An 18,192-nucleotide genomic window follows, 5' to 3' on the forward strand; every position below is an offset into this window, starting at 1 on the left:
GAACATTTTATAAAGAAAATTTAGACTTGACTTTTCCCTCTGGTTTGGTGTGTATTCGCAAATAAGTTGAGTCTCAATACCTTCGTCCATATAGCACGTGTTCATTATTTTCTCCCTTAATGAAAGCCAGAGGTCTTATACTTCTCAGCTTCTTGTGTCTGTTGTCTGTCACATTATTCATTGGACAGCCTGTCTGCCAGCCAGGCAGATAAACGATTGAACCCACAGATGGGGGAGCGTGGGCTAGTCATGCCTCGTGTGTCTTCCCGAGCTAATGAAAGAGGCTTTATAGTGGTGACAGCGGTGAAGCCTTTTCCAGAAATTCCTTAGGCATGACCTTATAGGAGGAACGCTGTGGTCCAGGGTGGGGACAAGACATACAGAAAGAGGCCACTGTGCAAGGCTGTCAGCGGTAATGGACAGATGAGAGGAATGGGCGGTGTGATGGGAGGGAGGGCACGTGGGCAGACAGCTTTCGCCTATGACATCACCAACAGCATTTCGGAAGTTTTTTTTTTCCACCCCATGTGCATTCAACCCGTTTCCTCACGTGCATGGAAGACATAAGTTACTATATCATATGTTCAAGTTGTACTTGATGCAGCAGTAGAGGAAAAACAAACCCTTCTCTGGCGTGGTTATTCAATGAAGAGGAGATTTATTCATAACTTGAGTGAATAATAATGGTATGTTAATACAGAAAGCATTCGTTAAAGCAGTTCCGTGTCCATCAAAGCTGGAAATCAACATGATGGAAAAGGTTGATTTATTTTTGACACATCAAGAGTTTACAAAAATGTGTCATGCTGACAGGGGTAGTCATATTTTAGGGTGCAGTAGTTCCAACATCCAGAAGATATTTTCCATTCTTTAAAGTATTTTCAATGAATCGGCAAAGTGCTCGTTGTGTGCATTCGAATAGGAGACAGTGAAGTATTCAGCAGCCATTCAGACAAATTTTCCTTTCGCGTGACCTTCATGTTACATACTGCTGCCAAGTATTGGTGCCAAGCATAGCTGCTACTGTACCCTCCTGTAACATATTAAATGGGGCACATGAAACCCGAAATAATGATTTACTTCAAACATTTGCATGTATTTTCATGTTTTTAAAACAGAATTGAGACAGCCTGTCACAGTTTGACCCATGGTAGAAACCATACAAAGACTCCATTCTTAACTGTTATTTTGAGTTTCATGTAGGTGTGCAATATAATTCAAGTCGTGGCAAAAGTAATTATTTAATACTTTGCTGTGAGAAATAACAATGCCAGAAACGGGCTAGAATTGACATAAAGGTTTGACCACAGTAATTCTTGCATCTTCTGTGTATGTGAAATAGAACTGTGAGGAAGTTTCCACCCAGTGACTTATTAATTGGCAGAGGCCTCTCTGCAAGGCATCTTAATGTCTGTCATTTTGAATGTCACACAAATAATACCATTTGTGGTTTGGGGTGTGCCTCCACCTTGGAGATTCAATAGTTGAGTTTTCCCACACCATCTCAGGTTGGTGCAGTCGTCCTAATCAAGTCTTGTTGCGTAAACTGATGACGCCTTCTCAAATGAAAGGCCAAATATTTTCTAAGACAACCAAAACAGTCTTGTTGAGATCGACTCTCAATGCCTTGAGAATGATATGAATGAGAATAATAACAAGCATGCTTCAAAACAACTATATACTTTCAAGCTCCAATACTTTCCCAGTGATATGAGGTGGAAAAGTGTTCTGGTTTTTCCCCCCCTCCTGTCAAAGCCGTTATTCTTAAATTTTTTACTGCGTGTTATAAATACTCTGACTTTTTCTTTCCAAAACAGTTCCCTGGAAGAGAATAAAATGTTTTATTAGCTTCCACAACATTGGCCATGGCACTCCTCAGCCTCTAGTGGCTAAAATAAACACTACAACAACAATTGATCATTGCAACGATGCAAATCCATATTAGTTGCTAGATGGTAAGTTATTAAATTAACTAATGTGATAAATGGAAATTATCCTCTTTTTTTCCCCAGATATATTATCCCCTTTACTTTTTGTTGATGTCTAATATGAGCAAATACTTTTTACAATTGTTAGTTAAAATGTTTTAAACTCAGAAATGACCTGTTTCACCTTCTTATCAAAAATTTCACCTCCTGTTATCTCTAAACTGTTGGAATGTCTACACTTCAAATACATCTGCAATCCTAATTCAAGCCCTCCGTCTGTGGCTAATATGTTGTTTACATGACTATTTGGGGGGTGTAAGCACCTGGTGACGAATTCCTCTCAAAGAGGTCCTCATAGCTGCAGGAAATCACTAATAGAAAAGTAAATATTGTTCCTATTATAACAGCCCAAGTAGCTACCGAGTTGACGTGTTCCACTGCCGAATGGTTGAGATTAGGATGCATTTTGTCTGTCTGTAAATTATCTTAAGGGTTTGTTTGCATTGGGATGCTGCAACTTGGCAACAAAGGTTGCATGCTTAGTAAATGTTTAGTTTTGCCACCGGAGTCATGGCCTAAACAATATTTTTAATCCTCTAAATGCTTCTGTCTAACGATGTATACCAATACTGTCGCCTTCTAGTGTCTACAGCTGCACAAATTAGTAGGTTTGCTATAATGTTAACATTCTCCTGTGTAGAACATTCCTGAACTGCTGAATCAACCCCCTCGCTGGCCTTATAAAGCATCATGCGCATAGTGTACTCATAGTCACAGATGTTTTCCGCCCTATCGCATAAAATGAGTCCATATAGGCCCCAGACAGTAATAAGCAGGTGCAAATCTTTAGGGGTGTAATTAAATTCAACTTTTGAAAGTTACGTTGGTGACATTTGCACACATTTGATGGCCGTGTAAATTGTTTCCTTCCAGTAAAAGTCACAGCATTCAAAACATCCTTCCAATTTCTATATCGCTTATCCTCGTCAGGATCAGGGCAGAAACTGGAGTCGATCCCTGCTGACTCCACCTTGGAATTTAAGTGGGAATTGATACCACTGCATCTGCATGACCGTCAGTTTATTTGTACTATCACTAAGGCAAAACACGCATGATGGAAATGATCATTCAGTGCAGGTATTGTCTGAACTAGTTTGGCTGTGACGAAAGAGAAAGTGTCAAATGGTTGTTCAGGCCAGGCGCGCCCTCAGGCAACAGCTGATTCCAAGCATGGGTGAGGTACTGGGATCATTAATAAAAGAAATACTTTGTAAGAAAATGAGTCTGGGAGTTTTGTGAGACGATCAGGCAAGCAAGCACTGTGCCTGGAGTATGCTAATGTGTTTAGACCTGTCCCAGAACGTCAGAAACCAAATGTAATGTGCTTTCATTTTCCCATCTGATTGTGATTTATTGCCGCAGATAAGAGACTCATAAGATCTTTAGCAGATTACTGCACTTTCAATATTGGCACACATCATGGTGTCAGACCAGGTGTATTTGCAGCACACTTTGCCCACATCAGAAGTTCTTTTCTCAGTGCTCTAGGGTGGTCCAGCACTTCTGGCACTTTTGAAGGGCAAACTGAGGACAGGCTTTCTAAGTGCAAGTCACCTTTAGCTGCTCATTTCAAATGTACAGTAGGTCAAAGAAGAAAATGTGCCCGCACGGTATGAAATGTTTTCATTCCTTGGCATTGGTTGAACGTGGTGTGTTTGACGTTCAAATGATGCATACTTCTAGCAATGTGGCATTCCTTTGAGAACAGACTGTTTGATGAGCACAACCTTACAAACACATACAAATAGCCAAACCAAATCGCCACCATAGCACCATAAGCCTCCAGAATTGCTGTCATAACATATTGCAAGTCTCTTGAATACCATGCATTCCAAACACAATTTCCTCCCAAATATCATATTTGGGGATTCTTGACTGCCATGTGTATAATAGTAGTATACAATAAACAAGCCCTTAGATTGTATTAATACTTTTAGTCAATATCAATACTGCATGTGTGACATTGTGTGGAACTTGTTCCAAAATCTTCATCAGTGTTGAATGAGTCTTTTTACCCAGCCAGTTTGATTTGAGCCACTGTGGTAGTATTTATGTATTTGTTGGGATGTTATGTTCAGCTGTGATGACCATGCATAATGTTTAAGATTCATTCGGGTGCTGGCTCGGGGAAAAAATATATACAGTAACAGAAGGCCCACAGCTGTGTTTGTGCTAGGTTGGTGTACAGCACTTGACTATTTATCTTTCGCTTCCCTAAAGCCAGGTGGTCTTTAAGGAGTTAAGGAAATCTGGGGTTTTCGGCAAGTAACCTCCGTACTTTTGTCTTCAGGACTCACACAAAACATGCAAACAGATGAGTCAATAGCGGTGTCACGTTGTTGAATCATCTTGAGCATGAAGGCTTGCAGCAACACAGCAAATGTTGTTTTCTTGAGACTGCTTTCGTTAACCATCAGTTAGCGAAGGTCATCTTATCTGTTTGCTGCGATCTGGTGAACCTTTGATGGTACGTCGACTACACTGTATCTCCTCAAAGCTCCCTGGAATGCAGCTGCCACCATCTCAGTCGAGCATATCCAGCTGAGGTTTGATTTCCCACATGGAGTTGTCCTGCCTGGATCTGTCTTGCAAGGACAATTTTTTTCAATGAGACCTGCTTGACTGGAAAATACTTTCCTCAACTGTAACTCCACAGAAAATACTTTCACTTTTGTACAGTAGATTGTGAGTTAGCCTGTGACTTATTTCCTACCAATGTAAAGAAGCTTGTTATTTTTGTTAGAAGCTCAGCTGTTAGAAGAGGATATGAGAAAACATGCACTCTGCTTTAAGTTTGCACCTGTCATCAACTTGAAGGATTTAAACAGATGGAGTTTGGTGTCTGTATGACGTAAACGTAATGTGACTGCTTTGTGGCATGTCTGCTCCTGTCATTTGAAACTTCTCCACTTGATGACGATATCATCAAATCTTTAACCAAGAAAATAAATGCATTTTTATTTTTACAGTATGATTTAATTATCTTAATGTTGATTATTTGATTTGGGTGAGCCAACCTACATTTAATTTTTTTAAATATGCTGACATCTATTGTTCCCAGTTCATTGCTATATCAGATGGTCAAGGAAACTGATGTGGCCAAACGACATTTTCTTTTTTTGTTAACAATAGGAAGCAAAATTGAGACAATGTCATAGGGTAGCCCAACAAGCTCCATTCAGTTTATCTATTGTTGGCGAAATATAAAAACGTTTTTTTTTTTGTCTAAACCTGGTCTGAATAAAAAAAATAAAAAACAATTCAAGGCTTGGCTCTAGATGTACATTGTTTAAATTCTGAGGAGATGAAAGATTGCCTCAAGTTCTAAACATGTAATAAATCTGTTCAGTTCAGACCCAGCGTCTTTTTTTCCCTCCTTCATATGATTTGTTCTGTGCCGGGAGCAGATGTTTTGCACTGCCACAAAAAAAATAGGGGTAGGCCATATTGCTTTTAGGCATGGTATAGTTTATTAGGTAACTACAGTATAGGTCCTCAATACAATGGTGGTGGGGGGGCACTGTACCATTTTGTCCCAGGAATGCTACCAAAAAAAGTTGACAAACAAGAATTTGTGTTTGTAAATGAGATGGTCGTCGTATCTGTTTCTATTTTCCTATTTTTAAAAATGTCATTTCTCTCCATTGAAAACGATGTATTTTTCATTTTTAAAGTATTGACAAACACTCCTCTCTGTTCTCCTCAAGCTGAAACAGCCTGAAAAAGCGGCGGCTGCAGCTCATACCTACTTCCAAGCCAATCCAGAGCATGTGGAGATGAGTCACAACCTGGAGCAGTACAAAGATCAACAGGGGCTCCAAGAGGATCATTTTGTCGACCGAGAAGCTCGGCCTCACCAGGTAAAGGGAGGAGATACTTGGATGGATGGTTCACTCTATCAGTATCGTGTATCTTGAGTTTTTCATATTTTATTGTTACTTGAATTTCTTGAGGTGTCAGATTTGTTTTGAACTTTGGGTCGTGATTGCACTGTATATATGTATTTGGTTTGTGGTTGCACATTTTGGCCAATTTCTCCTACTGCAGTACTTGACTGGCTGTCATGATTCCTGATCATTGTTTTTCTTTTCAGTGCTTAACATAATGGTAAAAGTAGTCGAAGTATGAAGGGCTCTTTATGTTAATGGTCCTTCAACGACTGGAAAGTGCTGTTTGTGGTTAGGTTGCGCACACTGAAGAGGATGGAATTCTTTGTGTGCTGCTCCACTGAGAATCTTTCACCCTCTCTTAGCCCACTTCTGTTTTTAGTCTCGACCTATATGTTCGACCTCTCCGTCAAGCTGTTCTGAGTTACTACCGCCCCACGTGGATCAAATCTGGCCACAGTAATCTGTCAATGAAACCCACTCGGTTTGATGGTTTCAATTACTTTTACTCTACTTCACCTTATAATGCCAGTGTAAACAGACATTCTCTGAGCCATTACATTGACGGTACATTGTTATTTAAAATGTGGTGCTTATTTTTGTGTGCTTTGGCTTATTCTCTCAAAATGCAGTTTGTGTTCATTTGAAACGGGAGCAGTTCTCCTACCATCATGTGTACCAGAATTTATTTTTATTTTTATGAACTAGTTATAGGTTGCTTTTGATGTTGTCTTTTTGACACTGACAAACAGCAACACATGGTATATTTTAATACATACAATATAAAGTTTTTCTCTTTTCCCCCATTGCAGCGTTCTTTTAGTGAGGCAATGAACTTATACGAACGAGGCGACTACGTGGCGGCCAGCCGTCTTTTCGAAGAGGCTCTGGTGGAGTACTACAAAGCTGATGTGGCGTGTCGGGCCTTGTGTCAGGGGCCGCACCAGTTTGAGGACCACGATCACATTCATTACCGTTACAGCCTCTACGAAGTCATTTCAGGTAACAACTGGACACCTGGACAGCACTCGCGTATGTAAAACTTACAAACTGGATGTCTGCCATTACTTTTCGAATGGCATCTATGACACAACGATGAAATGAGTTCACGTCAGTCGATACAAGTTCTGTGGATTGCTGCTGCTGTAAACATACTGTAGATCAGAATGGTTTTGAAGACAATTCACTCCAGAAAGCAGTTTGACTTTCACTTTATTCTACCCCGATTTCAAAATATTTGTCCGCATAAGAAATCATGGATAATGAACTGCTTAGGGATTTTTGATACCACTTTTTCGGACCAATAGCAGTACGAGTACTGAACTCTTGAGTACATACGACATGCCAACACGACTAGTACTAGTACTTTTGATAAATAAAATGGGGGGGGGGGGGGGGTTGGGCAGATAACACAGCCTGTTTTTCTACATATGCAAATAAACTATTTAAAACTAAAATGAAAAAAAAATAATTGTAATTGAATGAATGTATTAAGATATTTCCATTTCAGAAGCAAAAATGTTTTCCTCCACGCTCCACTGTCTGTGTCAAGGTCTAATTTGTGAACATATCACATTGATGATTAACTACGATCCTCAAGTAAACATTGCTTCAAAAATTGTTATTTTATTACCAGTTACTCTTCCTTTGATTCTGTTTCTGTTTATTTTATTCTATTTTGGATCATTCTGAATGTAAAGATCTGTTTGGAATCTATTCTAGTGGGATACCCCAAAACCATGAAAAATCCCAAAACTGTTTGTCTTGTTTAAAAATAACAGAAATCCCGCTAAAATAACTATAGTACATAATTGCTTGACTTATTAGTTTTAGCGTATTTAATAGTTAGACAATGTCAAAGTGGCCCTAGCATCCTTCGATTCGTCTGTATGAGGCCCTCAAAGAAAAAACTTTGGTCGACCCTGGTTTACAGTAATCATTTTGTAAATGTGTTTGTTCTTCGGAAAGCAGTTTCCAACGGATGATTCCGATGAGCCCTCGTGTGTCTAACTTGAAAGCAATGAGCGTGTTGAGTTTGAGCTTGAAGCATTTTTTTTATCAACCTATCGTGACTGTTCTGTTTGGCCCTGAGCCTGAGCTAGGCTTTGTTGTGCTGAAAGAGCCCGGGGAGGCTCAGACAAGGCCAAACAACGCTCTTTGTGCTCACTAGGTGATCAAATCTGCCTGGCAGTGGCTTGGCTCAGGATGTCATTTGGCGACGAGTCAAAGGCTGAAAGGCAGTAATTTGATCTCACTGCATTGCACACCACCCTCTATTTACATAATGAAAATGACATTTAAAAGTTTCTTGTTAAATAATATTGAGTGAGAAAATATGCACACTTGATTCTCTCATTTTTTAGGTAGTTTAGTTACAGTGCAAAGAATTCGCTTCCTGCATACAATACAGTTGCAGAAAGAGATCTATATCAAAACACGCAAATATAATCAGCGCAAAAAGTTGCTGGGTGTTTGTGTTGAGAGCAATCAGTGGAAATGGTGGTGGCTTGTGTGCAGTAGCGCCAGCTTAATCACTGACGAGCGTTCCTTGTTTTGAATATGTGAGGCCCAAACATAGCTAATTAGTGTTGGATGGGTTTTGTTTGACTTATAATCAGAAGATTATTTTCAATTCCACTCTTGGAGGAAGATGTTGGTTGCGATGTTTATTTTATTGCGTGACTTTGGAGTGTAAAACTTTCAAATCTGCTCTGAAAATATTTCTGAGAAATTGGGGAGGGGGGGGGCTGTGGACAACTTTTTTTTCTTTCAATATGACCCAATAAGTGAGTTTAATCACAACCGCTGCACGTTTCTGGACATAATTGATGTACAGTTTAGATTTGCTCCTGAGACTGAAGCGGAGACTGGACAGACCACAACAAGGCAGGGGGAGGAAATCAGGCTTGCAGCTGCACTGGGGTGATCTCCGTGATCATTCACAACACTCAAACCCGCAACGGGCCACAGCGCTGGTTTTCCTCTCAGGTCTCGACCTGAGGAAGTGCTAATAAGCAATTTTGTCATCACCGCGAAGACACAAAAATGAAACTCTGTATCCTTATCGCTAACAGGAAGTGACGTGATGTGTGATGATACACGTTTTATCCCCACAGACAAAATTCAGATTAACTCATTCACTGCCATTGACGGCTATAAATATTCAAAAATTAATTTGAACTATTTCTATTAGTTTCACATTTTTTCCACTTTTGTTAACAAGAGTATAAAAACCTATAATTTTTTTATTGTACATTTAGAACAGTTATATAAATTTGTGATTAATCGTGAGTTAACTATTGAAGTCATGCGATTAATTACAATTAAAAATTGTAATTGTGAGGTCACATATAACATATTATTGTCAAGAAATGTTGAAGGTTGACTTCCGCTTGAAGCTATTTAATAAAATGTAGTTCTACATTTAAAACTAGACTCACAAGTGATATCCATTAGTCCATTTTTTGGGTGAGCTGAAGCCTATTTTAGCCAAATATGGATGAGAAGTAGAGTACTGTACACAATATTTTATATCAGTTCCTCTAAACGGACACACTTTCTAATAGAGGACATTTTGATACATTAGTTATATTGTGAAAATGAGCCTAATGTTGTGGCTAGGTACTGTATAAACACCTAAATATGTCAATGCTAATGCATCCAGATTAACATGACGGAATCACCGGCTTTCCTCCAAGTTGTCTCATTCCATGCTAGTATCTGTTTTCCATGTTTTATCTTCACCTTCCACTCCTCAAACATATCAGATGTCTTCTGGCCAATTAGCGCATGTCATTGGGGGCGATGACTCCATGTTTATCTGAATATCAAGCTCAGTTTTCCATCGTGAAATGTAAACAAGCAATTAATCATTTTGGGCCTGTGTGTTTTATGAGATTTGCTGACATCACACACATGATCTCAGCGGTGTTAATGGCTGTGGGGGAAACCTAATTAACCGCAGACCACCCAGCAGTGTCACTTGCAATTGTGATGAAAACACAAGGGGGAACAATAGTATCCTAGCGTCTGTTGACATCTTGCTGACATTTGAATAAATGCATCGTCATGCTTTATTGTTTGTTTTCTTTTTGCAACAGTTAAAGTCGAGTAAAAAAAAAAAAAAAATAACAATATGTTCTTTGTGTCTCCACAAGTCTAAGCACGACATTCGGATGAATATTGCGTTTGGAGGAATATGAATTAAGCAGCAAAATCCACCTTGTTTTCATTCATCCCAGGGGCAGCCATTTTGCAAAAAGGGCCTTTCATTAAAGTAAACTTATTGAAAACCTGTTGTTTTTATAGATCACTTCACTCAGGTACTACACTGTGAGCACGAGTGCGTCAGAGATCTCGCCACCCGGCCGGGCCGCCTATCACCCATGGAAAACTACTTGCCGCTGCACTATGACTACCTCCAGTTCGCCTACTTCAAATGTAAGTCTCTTTACAATATGGTTGCTGACCACATAAAACACCCACATTAGCAATCCTGACATCAGAGTGACTATCAAATGCAGATACACCCAAAGATGCCGTCTGCTTGATCCTCCCATCGCAGGAATGAACTGCACCCTGTGTGACAGGACTGTCGCTCCAGTTTTAATTACTCATGTCAATTTATGGTTCACAATGTTCTTAAAAAAAAAAAAAAATCTGGGGCCCCAGGCATTTCAGGGGCCTCCCTTGTGATGAATTCAAATCTATTTTGGGTTTTTATAACATGTGAAGCATACAATTACTCATTTTTATCAGTTCATTATGTGCTCTGCTCTAATTATCTTATTAAGCCCAACCTTTTTTGCTTAATTGCTAATAATCATACATTAATTGCCTTGTTTTGTGCCTGTTGCACTAGCACAAAGTGTGTGCACTCGGGCGGAGTTTTCTTTCTCTTTGTGTTTTTGTAGATGAGTACATGTGCATTAGAATCGGTTGTTTGCGTTGTTATGGGAGTGAATGCAGCCAGTCAATGGAAGCGGCTCCCATCATTCTATTTAAATTGAGCACAGGAGAGGTGCGGTCTACATGGTGGAAGCGATGGAGTCTATGCAGGAGATCGTAAAGTAGGTTTAAAAGGAAATCCAAGACTTGCAGATGATATAAAGTGAAGTGGGCACTTGGAGATCACCTCCAACTCCATAATAATAATAATAATGATTCGTTAAATGTCATGTTTATGAATTAAATATGATTATACCACCACGTGTGCGCAGAACATAGAACTGTCTGCCTGTGCCTCCGTCAAATTCACCAATATAGCATTACGCCACCTACACCACAACTTAGACCTGCTTTTAGTTGGTTGAGTCTATGAAAATAGATAGAAAATAAAGTCCTGCTTACGACAAAACCTGAAAACAATTCAGTTTGGTATGTATTCAGTTAACGTAACATTAAACATCTAAACAGGTCCAGCATGTGTCACATTTACGATGTGTTTATTAGTTTGGTTGTAGTGAGTTAGAACTGGATTGCGTCATACTGAGAGCTGTTTCTAACATTTTGATGACCTCATTTAGGCGCCTTATTTATGTAGATATTCCGCTTGCCTCGCTTGTGCGGCAGAGTAACATAGTTGAAAAACAATTCTCTTTGGCTCTTTCACGGCAACTTATTGTTGGAAGAGAAATGTCACAGATTCAAGTTTAGAGTCAATATATCATTGCAGCAGAAAGCTAAAAACAGAGTACAAGCAAAGGCCGAATTGTTAGTTTTCTATTAGACAAGTGATAAAGTCACTCAACAACTGTGTGTATTATTTAACACCCCACAGTGGCTCCACGTTTGCCATCACTTGGCAGCCTCTCGTTGTTTTCAAGTTCCCTTATTGAAACCCTCTGTGAGGTTTTCCTGCCCGACTGAGCTCGTATCTCCCGTCTGTTACTGAGGCGAGAAGGCTGAGCGGACCGCAGCAGATGCACCGTGTCTGCCCAGACAGGAAGCCTCTGGTTAACCCTGCCCTGCGCCTTTACGAGCTTGGAAAGAATGTGATTGTGCGCGCACTGATGAGCACAAGGTGCACGTCTTCGGGGGCCCAACGTCAGCGAGACTTGACTGTGTGGTCAAGTGCCCTTTTATTCACTCTCTCAAGCATGATCGCACTGATGGTTTTGCGGATGTCAGTCAGCTGGCGTCATGACGGATTTCCCCACATCCCCTCCTCGAGGATACACATTACGAGTGTGGATCCAGAACTGTGAAAAGTCCTCATGTTCTTCCTGTTTCTGCCTCTGCAGTGGAAAGAATGGCGGAGGCTCTGCAGTGTGCGCTCACTTACCTTCTGTTCCATGAGGGAGACGAGTTCATGACAGAGAACGTTGACTACTACACAGAGGTGCTGAGACATGGCGGCGCACCACGAGAGGTCAGATTCTGTTGTGACCATGTTTAATGGATCGGTTCAGTTCAGTACTAAACACTGAAAATGTTTGTTTGTTTCTATCGTCATAACTGATTGTACTGCACCCAAATGCTACTAACCACTAAGTATTTTCTTCTTAAATTCCTATTTCAATTCCCTACAATACTGTATAAAAAAAACATATTCACACTATTTTAGCTGTTTAACAAGTGTAACAAATGATATCAGTACTTGGATCATTTTTCCTGGTCAAGTCACACATTTACGACTAACATGTTGCTAGGCAGAATTCCACTAGGCTTTTTTTTAATGACAGACTAGGGGCCAGCAGGAACAGGAAGTAATACAGACACATACTCAGGAAATTGCTCTCCCCCCCAAAAATGTTAACTACATCCAAACATGCAGATTAATTCTGCTGCTACATCACTATATAAATTGCACAAAAAAAAAAGCCATCTGGTGGGTCACTGTCCCTTCTGCTATAAATGCAGATTTGCCAAGTCCTGGACCACCAGGCTACCAAACACAATAGGAGGATACAAAAAAAGATGGTTTAGCTCAGTGCTTCCCAATTTTTTTTTGTTACATAACTCTCCGCTGCAACTATAAATAGTAGGGGTGTCAGGTGATTACAATTTGTAATCGTAATTAATTGCATGACTTCAATAGTTAACTCACGGTTAATCGCAAATTTCATATCTGTTCTAAATGTACAATAAATAAAAAATAATAATACTCTTGTTAACATAAAAGTGGAAAGAAAATGCTAAACTAATATAAATATGGCTGCATCTTTTAGTCATTGATATAGCCATTTCATAATAATTCATAAAATTGAGTTTAAAAAAAAGATGTAAAATACTGTAAAAAACTAATGTGATATTGTTTTGTGTTGAGGTCATTCTTCTGCCACTAGATGGCATGATTGCATTTGTAAGACGTTGGTGACAGCTCAGTGCATTTTTCTTTTCATATCAAGAGCTTTAACATGAAATAATTTCTGAAATTCTGTACATTTTTAAAATCATAAAATACAACTGAACCCCTGTCTCCACAAAGGGGGGTGGGGGGGGGGGTCAAGTCCTCAAAGGAAAAGTGTGGATTTAAGGAAGAAGGAGATGACAGGAGTCAGGACTGCATTTTCTGTATTTCTTGGACCAGATTGGTACTCACCATCTGGCAGGAGTTTCCTTTTTAAAATGTGTTTTTCACTTGCACCACGGATTCTCCTTCCAGCTGGAAGAATTAGCCAATTTCTTATGTCAATACATTCACGACAACATATTCCTTGCTCCGAGCAGAGAAGCAGCGGTTTGATTGCCTTCGCTGTTCAGTAATTGTGTAGCATAATACATTCAGCTTGGTCCTATTAGTTACTGTAACTCTCCACAGATGATTTGCTACTTCCTAAAACTGTTTAGCTGCTTTGCCAAGTCAAACTAGGCCTCCTTTAAAGTCCAAATAATGCAGCCTCCTTTTCCTAGAAAGCCTGCTTCTGATTAGTGTGTATGAATGAATGTGCAAGCCCTGTACAGTTAAGTACGTCTCATACTGTGGCTTTTATTTTTCTATCCTTCAAAGTCTTTCCACCAGGCCTAAAAGTTTACAGTGCAAACGAGAGGTCCCTCTCTCCAGCCTCAGGGAGGTCACTTCCAAGGCAGTAGATGTTAGTGCCAGGCCCGAGTTACCTCCATGTAAAATAATGCTGCCTTTCAGCCTCGTACCATCAGGAGGCAAACCTGCGGACGTCTCTGGCACAATTGAGGGTCTCTTTTCCCATAAAGATTAAAAATAGCTTCAAAGAAAAAGCTGCTGTTTTCCCTTGTTTCGTGGTCAGGTGGGATAGGTTCGAAACAGAAATTGATCAAAGTCTTACTATAATTGTAAAATATTGAGAGATCAAATTAGGGTTAGGCATTTTATTATATTTTCCTTAATTGGCGATGGGGAAATTAATGACCAACATTATCAACCGATTGTTCATTTTCAACGGGATTCAACTTTCGAGATGAAATATTTTGGAGAGAGAGACGACGTATCGTCTCAAATGTTCTGTTGACCAGATGAGTTGAGACTCTGCTGACCAATACTTCTTTTCAACCCAAACTGCTGCTGGTGCAAAATCATCAATAGCCATGTGAAATCTTTCATGTTCTAGATATATTTAGTATGTTGGAAAATACATACACTGTGTGTGTGTGTATAGTGCCTTTGCTCAGTACATCACGGTCATGTTTAGACTCATCAAGTGTAGCTAATACTTATCAAGGTGTGTGTGTGTGTGTGTTTTTATAGCAAATGTACAAATGGGTTTTTTTTTAACTCCACTGGTAAGAAATATGTTCCCCGCCCTTAGTGACGTCAGTGTTGCGTGTTTCTGCAGGAGGCTGCGCGGTACCTGAGGAGGCACAAACGAGAGCTGGAGCTTCTTCTGATTGGAAGTCAAACCATGGGTGTGAACTTCACTGAAGGGGTACGTGTGGGTGTGTCAAACTCAAACCCCCAAAGAAAAATGTCTAGTAGTCCCTTTATGTATTTTGAGTGTTCAGGTTTTTTGTACTCAACTGTACGTCTGCCAACTCATGTTGATTAGACATCATTCACTTCTCTATTGGAGATTTTTTTTTTTTAAGTGAAAGGCGACCCCCTGTTGTTCATATTAAGTTTTACTGAAGTTTCTTTTGCAAGTTTCATTTCATCCGTCTCATAATGAACCCTGACTGGTCATTGCAGAATTACTGGAGCAGCTCGGGTGGGAGAGACGACTCCACCAGGTATCTGCTCACATCTTAATACATAATGATGTCATAAGGCCATAACTCTGACTCAACTCAAATGGTTCGTTAATACTGTGTTGTAGTTGCTTTTCATTGGTGTAGAACGAGCACTCCATCAAACGGTACGAAGGATTAGAAGTGGAAAGAAAAATGTAAAAAGCTTGACATTATGACAAAAGGGTCCTAACGATAACCTTGCCTGCAAGTTGAATTATCTCGTGTGACGTCATCGAGTTGCGTTCGATTGCGTCATCAAACATTGCGGCAGCGTTTGTTGCTTTGGCAATTTTGCTGCTTAAAATGATATCAGAACTGCAGGAAAGTAGTACTTAAGTAAAAACCCGAGCCGACGGCAGCTATGGCTCCACGCTAGGATTTGCGAATTGCAGCTCCTGCACGGCCTTTGACGCATGCGCAAGTACGGTAATTACACAGGACAAAAATAAGTAGGTGATGTTAAAACTTCGATTAAATTACACATAAACAAATTATAAAAATGAATAACGCTTCGTTCTTTTTTTTTTTCTTCTCCAATTTACGACAACAACAACGACATACACATCCGTTAACCACAATTGGTCAAAACAAAAGTCTGGTACTGTTACCGCATTGCCCAATCAGCTTAAGTATTGTACAGAATGGCCCCGCCTTTCCCGAGGCGATCACGTTGGACCGGTTCCTGAAGATGATATTGTGGAGAACTCCTTTGAGCGATACACATAATCAGTCTGGCTCTTGCCAGGTTACCCTGAAGAGCAGATACATGAAAAAAGTCCAATTAGTCCAGTTCGGGATGTTCGTTTCCACTTTCTTCACAGTCTTCATCTTAATGTAGGTATATATTTTTTTATACGTGTATTATTTTGATGCTAAGAAAATATTTAAAATATTGTATTTTCTTATATTGTAACTTATCATATTACCAGTTACTTATGTTAAGAGTACATATTTTTTCTCACAGTTGTTTAATTTTTGTCTAACCCTATCCCTAACCCATTTATTCACAAAATAGTTTTTTTTTTCATGTCAATTTACACATTTATTACCATAAAGGTTGAGTTTTTTTTCTTTATTATTCTTATGGTATGACTGTCACCTTATGTTATTCTCTTCAAATTTGGAGTTTTTGTGTTGGAAATCACATATACAATACATAAAGGTAAAAAAAACAAAAAAACAATAGCTAAGTTAAGGATTCACTGGATAATAAAGTGCCTTTGATTTTATTTAATGCCATGATTGGTCCATATCTGACCTACTGTATTGAGGTCTATGGGGAAATGCCTGCAAAACATATACTCAGTGAAAATGTATATTGCAAAAAGAGCCATACGAATAATCACCAGAAAGCCATTTAGACATCCAACAAATCCATTATTTCTTAGTTAACAATTTGAAATGTTATGAATTAATAGATTATGCTGAAGGCTCACAACAAAATTTGCCGATCAATATTCAGAAAGAAATGAGAAAAAAGAGAAAGCAAATATAAGTTAAAAGGAACAGAGATCATTAAAAAAAAAAAAAAAAGATTCAGGACTAGGCTAATGGAACAAGGAATCAATTTATGGAACAATCTGAATAAAGAAACCAAAGAAGTCAACAATTACAACAATTCAAAAGAATAACCAAATCCAGCTTGTTCGTTTTTCCTCCATAGGTTTGGCACATTTCATGAAACTGAAATGACATTTTCAAAACTGCAAGCTCATTTGGCCAAACAGACTTACATGTGTGCACAACCTATCAATGCATTAGCAAAAGCACATATCTATCCCAGTTGGTGCTGTCACAGCTGCAAAGATCGTTCTGAATTGCTTTGGCTCATCCGCATTCACTTAGTGCTTTTGCCAAAAGTAACTTGGATGATGTTGCACAACACCGTGGATCATCTGCAAAAGCTCATCTCTCTCTCTCAAAACAGCTCACCTCTGTGTCAAAATCTAATTTCTATGTCAATACAAGTAGTCAGTGCAGCACCTACAATGCACCGTCCCTTTGGCATTGTGTGAGCACTGCAAGTCGAAATGATTAGATGTTTTGTCACAACAGCAGAGGTGCCGCTAACAAAATACAATTATATATAAAACTGAGGGGGGGGGGGGAGATATTACAGGAGCAGTTTTCAAACTTTGCGGTTTGACATACTCCACTCGCAGTCAAAGAAATTGCAACAGTTTTTATTCACACAAAGTTACTTACACATAAGAGTGCAACAAAAGACAGTGTAGTCCGAATTCTGTATATTTATGAAAAACTCAAATTATATCTAGCGCACAGCGTAAATGAAGAACCAACGACTGCATTGTACAAGTGTTTTGGGAGTGTGAATTTGTCAAACAAGAATTGTGGTCCAACATGTTGGCTTTCTTTTTCAGGATTCCCTCTGGTACAGACGGCGAGATGGAATACGTTCCCATCGCGGAGAAGAAGAACGTCAGCGTGGCTGCATCGCAGCCTCACAAAGAAGGTCACATTTCTCTCTTCACCTCTTTTCCGACGAGCTTTTGACAAAAACACCTTCGTCTTGTGCGCAGGCGGGCCCTTGTTGCGCGACGACGTGCAGCTGGTGTACAACTCTGCGGAATTGAACGGGACCCGGCGAGTGCTGCTGGATCACATTATAACCGAGGAACAATGCGCAGAGCTCCGAGAACTGGCGCAGGTGAGTAATCGAATGTTGGCTCCGCCCCTATATTCATGTATTAGTGGATGACTCGGGTCTCTCTTAGGCTGTGACGCAGGCGGGAGACGGTTACAACGGCAGGGCTTCTCCGCACACCCCAAATGAGAAGTTTGAAGGCGCCACTGTGCTCAGTGCCCTCAAGGTACACAAATGGCCGACACTTTTTTTTTTTTCATTTTCCTACTGTTTTTCAGCCTTTTCTGTCGTCTTCCTTTAGTACGGCCACGAGGGCAGGGTGACCATGAAGAGCGCCCGCCTCTTCTATGACGCCAGCGAGCAAGCGAGACGCATCATTGAATCCTACTTCATGATCAACTCCACCCTCTACTTTACCTACACTCACCTGGTGTGCCGCACGGCCATCACAGGTCAGTCGTGCGGTGCCGATGCATCACACTGAGTGGTATTTTCTAGTGATGGCAAAATGAAGCTTCATAAAGCATTTGCGATATTTTTGGGCTCCTCTAGATGCCACTCATGATTC

The 18,192-nt window shown here is 39.9% G+C and overlaps 1 protein-coding gene across 2 annotated transcripts in view; it reads left to right on the forward strand.

The window, feature by feature from the left end:
- p3h2 (prolyl 3-hydroxylase 2) overlaps positions 1-18,192 on the forward strand; it is a 45,966-nt gene that overhangs the window by 24,673 nt on the left and 3,101 nt on the right. For both annotated transcript variants that reach the window (XM_086089865.1, XM_086089866.1), the window contains exons 3-12: positions 5,696-5,848; positions 6,688-6,877; positions 10,184-10,315; positions 12,118-12,245; positions 14,629-14,718; positions 14,979-15,019; positions 17,401-17,492; positions 17,560-17,687; positions 17,755-17,850; positions 17,926-18,076. In XM_086089865.1, coding sequence (XP_085945991.1) covers positions 5,696-5,848; positions 6,688-6,877; positions 10,184-10,315; positions 12,118-12,245; positions 14,629-14,718; positions 14,979-15,019; positions 17,401-17,492; positions 17,560-17,687; positions 17,755-17,850; positions 17,926-18,076 — 1,201 coding nt within the window. The remainder of the gene's footprint in view (positions 1-5,695; positions 5,849-6,687; positions 6,878-10,183; positions 10,316-12,117; positions 12,246-14,628; positions 14,719-14,978; positions 15,020-17,400; positions 17,493-17,559; positions 17,688-17,754; positions 17,851-17,925; positions 18,077-18,192) is intronic.

This window comes from Leptonotus elevatus, chromosome 11 (assembly GCF_054856555.1).
Source record: "Leptonotus elevatus isolate MCC_2025b chromosome 11, RoL_Lele_1.0, whole genome shotgun sequence".
Classification (NCBI taxonomy): domain Eukaryota; kingdom Metazoa; phylum Chordata; class Actinopteri; order Syngnathiformes; family Syngnathidae; genus Leptonotus; species Leptonotus elevatus.